Source organism: Montipora foliosa, chromosome 11, assembly GCF_036669935.1.
Source record: "Montipora foliosa isolate CH-2021 chromosome 11, ASM3666993v2, whole genome shotgun sequence".
NCBI classification, from domain to species: domain Eukaryota; kingdom Metazoa; phylum Cnidaria; class Anthozoa; order Scleractinia; family Acroporidae; genus Montipora; species Montipora foliosa.
Window position 1 is genome coordinate 35,782,179 of NC_090879.1, and position 8,224 is coordinate 35,790,402.

An 8,224-nucleotide genomic window follows, 5' to 3' on the forward strand; every position below is an offset into this window, starting at 1 on the left:
CTAAGTACAGCCCCATTTGATGATCTGAATCATTAACTGTTTTCTCAAAGGTCTCATTTCTGTGTACTTCCATCCAAACTGATGCACTGTTCCTGCGGCACCCTTTGAAAGAAAGTCTCTTGCTGCCAGAATCACACCTACACCACAGCTTCCAGTACCCTGACCTGCTCTTGCACATCCATGTTGAGATGGCATACCAAAACGCTCAAACTGGTGAATGGAATCCCAGAAGGTATTTTGAAAGCACAGGGCACCGGGCCTTAACTGCCGGAAAATACCAAGCACATTCTTGACGTTGGGCAATACACAACTATCAGGTTTCAGTTTATAGCCATCATCAAACAACAACCTCCTGTTGAGCAGATCCATTACGATTAAACCCCAATGTGAGTCATTCATATGTAACGGACACAGAATGAGTTCCAATTCTTCATCTCTTGCACCTGAAATTACTTCTTCGAGCTTTCTCTGAATAAACTGATGGTTGTTTGTCTCCAGCCAGTTGTGGACTTCAGATGGCAGGTAAAGTGTTTTTGAATGCACTTGACAATCTTGAAGATAGTGCCATATGGTGACATCAATGACAAAATTATCTAAGTACCTCTCGCCAACAAGAGTGGAGAAAGATGAAACATCAAGGGACTTCCGACCAGCTCTCACGATCGACTCACTTGTCTTCCGATTCCAAAGCACCTCTTTAATGCAGGATATTTCATCAACACTGAGGCCATCATAATTTTCCATTAGCCACCTTTCTTCACTAAGAATAGATAATCTAAGTGATGAGATCTCACAGAATTTGCGCAAGACTGAGATCCCATCCCTAGAAAATGTTCCTAGATTTCCAATCACAACACCTGTAGGCCTCTGGTGGGAATGCGGGTTACTTCTGAATGCTTTCTCAGCCTCATTTACTAATCCTTCCGCAGGTCTTTCTTTCATTGAGAGGGGGTCACTTTCAATGTATGCTCCAAATGCCACAGTGCTACCACTACTGAAAGGAGGTCCGGCTGCTGGTGGAGGCACAGCAATGTCGCTCAGGTTCTTTCTTGTCAGTCTTGCAAGGGTTGTTAGCCATTCATCTAAGTGGTGTGTCATCTGAGATTGATGTGACAGAGTAAGGTCAGCATGGAAGACAGATGAAGCACTGGTAGACACAACTGATCCTGGCATGGACACTGTACTAGTAGAGCTTGTTGAGGTTCCTGGCATATGGCTACCTCTATTTGAATGTATACTGTTGTCAGAGATGATTGTGAAAGATGTACCAGGGAGAGGAGTGACATTTCCAGGATCAAATGAAGGAGTGGGCATCTCTTCAGTGACAAATGTACCAGGATCCAATGAAGGAGTGGGCATCTTGTCAGTGACAGATGTACCTGGGAGATCAGTGACATTACCAGAATCCAGTGAGAAAGTGGACATCTTTTCAGACTGAAGAGGACACATATCCAGCTGAGTTTTCAAAGACTTCAATGGCTTAGAGAAATCTGACTGGATGGCAGCAACATAACTTGCATAATTTTCCTCCCATACCTTGTGATCATAGTAAAACACAGGTATGGGGTTGTCACAGTCCTGTACCTTCGTTCCCTGACCTGGGACAAAACTGTACTTCAGCGTATCCTTTCCATACAATGACTCAAATAACTGATTCATTGCAGTGATCCACAGCTTGTCCTCTGCACACCAAGAAACGGCTTTGTTTGGCGAACCACATCCACGGAAATAGAAGTTTTTCTTACCTGTCACATGGTTAAACACAAAACTGAGTGTATTGAATTTGTGCCAATAGGAACTGATGTCATATCTTAAACACAATTCCTCACAGTAATTACATACAAACCTTCTGTAATACAATCTTTTGCTTTGCAGAACTGGTATCGCAAAAATAGCATCATCTCAGATAACCAGTGGGTCATGATCTGGTCCACTAATTAATCAAAGAAGGAAAAAAAGAAATACTGTGAGATAAGATTTATTTAGGTGGTCTTATTTGCATGTAGTACATTTTATATGGTCTGGGGCTGTGATGATTGCCATTAAAGAGTCATTCAAAGAACATTGCAGGCATTATAGTGAAAGCAGGATTACATTTAAACAATATCTTAAGACAAAGGTATTTTTTTTCACTCATAGTTCTGCAACCTTGAATTACATTATCTCAAAAAAGTGAAATAACTTACATGACTGGGTGACTCCTCCTTGGTCATGGTTGGTTGCCCTGGAATAAAGAGCTCTGTGAACCTTATGTGATGCTTCAAATCCCTGATTTGAGTACTTTGCAAATGAGCGGTGGAGGCAAAACAACATGGCAGAGTGGTCGATAGTTAGATGGCCATAATCACCAGTTCCCAGAGTGACTCCAAACAAATGACGTAACAGGAAACCCCAAAGTTTGCACTAAAAATGTACAAAACATGTCTAATGAGGAGATTGAAAAAGACAATTACAATTATGTAACACTGTTGCTTTAGAAACACCACAATATCATTATTACTGTACATGTATGCCGGGGCTAAAGTACAGGTCACAGATAAAGGTCAATGTTCTATTGATACGTAAGTAAGCAAAACAGTAAATCTCTTCAATCTAAAACATGACTTTGGATAGTGATTAGGGCTAGGAGATACTGTTTGGCTTCTTTATTAATCTGTAGCATGGTGACCAGTATGTTGACCTGTGGAATGTCACCTGTACTTTAGCCCCGCTGATTACTGAACAGTGAAACCAAGATCATAAACAATACAATATTTTTAATACTGGTATAAATTATAATGGTTTGCTATTGGCATTACTGCTACATCTAAAATACTCCTGAACGTGGGTGTTCCTCAAAGAAATTTACCTTGACATCAAAAATATCAATCTGTTCATCTTGACTGTCCTCAAATTCACTGCCTCTGACAACTTGAGCAATTTCATTCCACCCTTTGAAGGCCTAAATTAAAATCAGATAAAAATAAATTGCATTCTGTACGTTTGTGTATGTTGTACATAGCATAATATAATTATTTTGTGTTCAGATGAGTAAACGTTGTTCTTTTCTATCACTAATTTTTACTTGTTTAAGCTGAAGTAGTAACAAAATAATAGCATGTAAATAAGTTCAATTTTTAAGTTGGTATCCCGTCATTTCGTTCAAGTTCGCTAACATGCTGTGTTAATTCACAGTTTTTAGTTCTCTTTTATCCAGGAACCACAAGCAGTATCTATAATTTATACTCCTTATCTCACTTTTAACCCTGTTGCCGTAAAAGAGGTAAAAGGCGATAATTAAGTTTCAATATCAGTGCATATAACAATAACAATACCTTGAAGACGATGCTAGCAATGCTCCATTATATTTTTCGGCAAGACAAATTATCATAAAATTGAGATTGTAATTTGAAACTCGTGTTGTTTTCAAAATTTGCATTCATCTCATGTTGAAAAGAAGTAAGGTTATTAGCGCTTCAAAAACTGTACCTTCAGAATGGCTTGCAAATGGTGCTTCAATCATGAATGGAGATAAATTTAAAGAACATGTACAATTTTACCAATAGCCCATTTTACTGTTGATTTTACCTTTGAGTGGAAGTGAGGCTGGAGGTGACCTTGCTTTGATACAAACCTCTCTGTCTTTCTCATGTAAATGTGAACTAGTTAGCATAAGAACAGCATGATTTATATGACTGAGGAAAGCAATGAGGTCTGTATCAAAACAAGATCACCTCCAGCCTTGTTTCCATTCATAGGCCAGGTCACCAAGCATGCAATTGTAAGAAGGGCTATTTACAATAAAGAAACTTAAAAATACCATGTGTGCTCACAAACCTTATGGAAATGAGAGATCTGAAGAGAAGCTGCAAGCTCTGCCATTGCTGAAGATGAATCCAACTTTTTATTAAATGCCTGATCAGACTTCCTCTTCCTCACCCTTTTTTTGGCTGGTGCTGCTGAAGGTTCAGAATTTTGCTCACAGGTAAGATATTTTTGCTCAATTTCTTCCAGTTCGTTAGACAAAACCTCCTTTTCACATTCCAGGAACTTCCTCAGATCTTAGAGAAAAAAAAAAAGCCAAATAAGGACATGTTTCATGAACAGCATTTGTCACATTCAAGTGATTCAAGTAACCTTTAATAAAGTCAAGGAGTTAAGTTTTGGTTTAGTTTTGTTTCCCCTCAAAACACGCCCAAAAAAATTACAACTGAAGCATTCAAAGTTTGTTTAATCTCACACCACAGTGTACATGTAAGGAGCTGATCACAGAACAAAAAATGTGCACATTCATGTAAAGAAAAATTAGCTAGTTTAAACAGGAAACAGAAGACAATTTTTAATCCTTTTAGTTCAAATGATCACCTTTAGCATCATCCAAACTGACATCCTCCTGGTATTTGCCAAAGTCTCTCTTGAACTTTCCCCCTTGTAGGATGTCCTCAATATACTGTCACAAAGATAAAGTGCTACCGGTAATTCTTAAAGAATACAGATCCCTTTGTCATTCATTCAAATTAATACATGAACCCATTGCATCTTTGGCTTTCAAAGAAAGAAAAGTTGAACAGTTCAGGGTTTAAACATTTCTCTCACCCTTGTCAGTGGGACTCCCAGTTTTCCTGGAAGGCTGCTGAGCAGATATAGAGGCTTACATTCAAAATTATGTCCACTTTGGTAAATGAGCAGAACCGAAGACAACAAAGCAGCACTTGAAAAGTTTCTTTTAAGACTAAGTGAAAATACCTTTCATTTTGTATCTTTTCACATATAGGCCCTACAGTTTAAGAATTTTGCTTGGTAGAAAAAAAACTTTGGATGAGCATTTCTGGGAGCTGGAGCTGGAATGATGTACTTCCGGCAGGAATGCTTTGCAGTCAACCAATTATTTTTTGTCAACACTGCCAAATAGTACAAAGTAAAAAAGGTAACTTTTAACATAATAGAACATGATGTGACACTGAAAATTTGCTGATCATCTCTGGCATTTGCTGGCATAAAATTATGTTTTTACAGATTGACACTATTATATATGGTTCCAGTTGCATACCTCCTTTGTTGTATTTATAAAAGTCACATAGCCTAGGACCACATCTTTGGAAGTACCATCCACCTCTGAGTAATATGCCACAACTTTGTCCTTCGGAAGAGATTTTTCAATAATGGCATCAATATTCGCAAGAATGCTTCTCTCTGTATTTCCTGCAAGTACATAATCAGTGACAAAAAATAGAGGTTACCATAAACACTTGCACTTTGTAGTTAGTTTATATAACTTCAACAATTGATGGCTTCTTAATGATCTTATTTGTCAATAACATTTGTTTACCAGAGAAGGATGCAACAGTTATGTTGTTCTTGGTAACTGCAGTCTGTTGGCCCTTCCGAAGTTTCACTTTTATTCGGTCATATCCCCTAGATATTTCAGGACCATAGTGGCTAATGGCCTCATTGCATTCATTGAGGGCATTGCATCTGTAGGAAAAAAGGCCAAGGGAACCAAGCAGTTGCTCTGTGTTCCTCATCTCGCTATGAAGAGCACACAAGGAAACATTGCTCAACTCTTCGTCCAATAAAAACAAGAGATCATCTCGAATTCCAGACCACCTTAAAAAGAAAAAGAAATTGCAATTAATTGTTATCCTTTTACTATTAACAAATCATGGAGACACACATTTTTACTTTCAGGAAATAATCCTTATACCTTCGTCAAGACACATGGAACATTTCTTTACGAAAATATCACAGTAAGAAATAATAAAATTATGAAAGTATAATACACTCTACTGGTAGTCACCTTCCAACATTTGCCTTGGATTGGAGGCAGGTAAGACAAATCTCATCCAATGAACCACCCCAATGTTCTTTACAGGCCTGTAAATAATCATAAAAAAATAAATTATCACTATTACAACCACCATCATTAATATTGCCATAATTCCACTCTTAATGTAAAAAATGATTTTGACTTCAACACTGAAACAATTCATTATTTTCAAAATGCTTACCAAAAGAATACTCACGATAAATAATATTATAAATCAAAACTAAAATAATATATCAATTGAAACATGAACATCTTCAATTACCCTAAGAGTGTGACATAAGAAACAGAATTCAATCTCAAGTCCACTTCCAGCCAAGACAAAGTTCTCATCACTGGGCTTTTCAATGAGGAGATATAGACATTTCAAGTCAAGTGTCACTGCAAAGCAATACTGTAAATGACCAACACATTCACAACAAAACAATTTATCATTTATACTGAATGACATTACTTTAATTGATCAATAGTTATCAGTTCATGGAATCATGACCTAAATCAAATCATTTTTTTTTTTTCAGTTTATTTTCTTGTGTAAGCCACCGAAGATTCTATGCACCAAGTACTGTATGTGAAGAAGGCCAAGCCACAACACTGGGAGCTACATCCCCTTCTCTTCGTGGTCCATGTATTATCATGAACAAGGGAGGACTAGTAACCTGATAACAACCTGTAAAATTAATTGACCAGTAAAAGAAACCTCCCTTTTCTGACAACTAGTCTTGACTACATTTACCTTTAAATGAAACTTTATAGTGTATGCCATCTACAGTGATACCCTCCTCTTTGAGGATCCTCTTTTCTTCATTCAATCTGACAATCAACTTTTTCAATTCACTCCTACAATAAGTGGGGAATACAAAACAACACAAAACATACTGTAAGTTAACTCCATCTCGGACAAATATAAATATATGCATGCAATCATACCCGAAATGAAAATTGAAACTAAAGTTTGCCTATAAAATGAAAATTAACAGCTGTCATACAAGGTCAAAAAAAAAACAATGTGCTTCCATGCTGATAATGTAATGTACATGTAAATGAAATAAACTTACAGTATGTAAGATACATGTAGTTGTAAGGTACATGTATTAATTGGCTTAAAAGCTTTACTCAGTTTTGTCCACTTTTCATCTGTTTGGAACCCCACTGTAACATACCTTTTCTCAGCACAGTTTGCAATAGCAAGAGGGTAAACTGCCAAGGCACTCTGACAACCCTTTGTTCCTTTCCCTGCAGCCACCGAGTCAATTGGCACGACTCCAGCAGACACTTGCTCTCTTCCTGTACAATGAAAAGTCATGACACTTAAGAGAGGCACCTGAATTATTCTTGGGTTCCAGAGGATAAAATAGTCGTCTATACCAAAGACTGCATGTCTGTCTATCTATCAACCTATCCTAGCAAATGCTGCATGTGTGCTGTGCATACATGTATATATCTAACATGATGCAAGGGAATTTGAGAAAATTTGATGTTTCCAGTGCTCTCGTATTATAAACTTTCACGTCTTATAAAAATAATGCCATCTTTAATAGTTTGCTCGCTGGGTTGAAAGAACATCAGTAGATGTTTTGCTAAATAGAATCATGTCAATAAACATACTACTGTTCAGTGATGGAAATGAAAAAGATGGAGATTTTGAGTACACATACCCGCAAGAGGTCTTCCATCAATCTTCAAATTAAATTCCTGGACCGCTGAGGTAGCTTGGTGTAAACGGCTTTGCCTGATTTGCCATGCCACTGCCATGTGTAGACTTATGCCATAACCACGTATGTCCTCATTAAGGGGTTGCAATTGGAAAGTCCTTCTTGTAACAGCAAAGACAAGATCTTTTTGAGCACGTACCTCATTTGTAGTTAGCAAAAGCCCAGTATCAATAGCTTTCTGTAAAATAAACAAATTACACAAGCTGGAACCTGATTCACTCAAGCTTAAATCTTAATAATAATAATAATAATACATTATTTCTGATTAACAGTAAAAAAAGAACTTCACAGTAAAATTTGAAATAGGAAGACCTTGAGGTTAGTATCTCTATGATGGTCTCCTGGGCGATCGAATACCACTTTGCTGACAGTTCACAAATTGCAAGTGCATTTTGAATACTTATTATTTTTGCTCCTTGTACGTGCAATTCTCATACTTTTAAAACATTATAACTTCAGTTTCCATTAAATATTTCTTAACAGTATACACGCAGTAAAGTAGGCCTTAATTGTTAATTTTTCTTGGTAATAAAATTGTGTTCTCTTTATACTGGCTGCTACAGTAACTACCCCCTGCTTAGCTTAAATTATTTAATTCTTGTACTATGGGGCTTTAAACAAAGAAAAAAATACAAAACTCAGTACAAAACCTCAAGAGTGATCGCCATCACCTTTCTCCCTCGCCGTCAACTCACTTCTAAATTTT

The 8,224-nt window shown here is 37.2% G+C and overlaps 1 protein-coding gene across 1 annotated transcript; it reads right to left on the bottom strand.

Annotated features, from left to right (window-relative positions):
- Nucleotides 1-7,747, bottom strand: LOC137976971 (uncharacterized). Its single transcript, XM_068824285.1, has 13 exons — nucleotides 7,462-7,747; nucleotides 6,967-7,090; nucleotides 6,540-6,643; nucleotides 6,069-6,184; nucleotides 5,777-5,853; nucleotides 5,309-5,586; nucleotides 5,030-5,181; nucleotides 4,345-4,429; nucleotides 3,817-4,040; nucleotides 2,849-2,941; nucleotides 2,187-2,403; nucleotides 1,847-1,933; nucleotides 1-1,745 (listed from the first exon to the last, which is right to left on the bottom strand). Exons 1-13 carry the CDS (start codon nucleotides 7,556-7,558, stop codon nucleotides 1-3), a joined length of 3,399 nt encoding a protein of 1,132 aa, XP_068680386.1. The 5' UTR covers nucleotides 7,559-7,747.
- Between the last annotated feature and the right edge of the window lie 477 nt (nucleotides 7,748-8,224).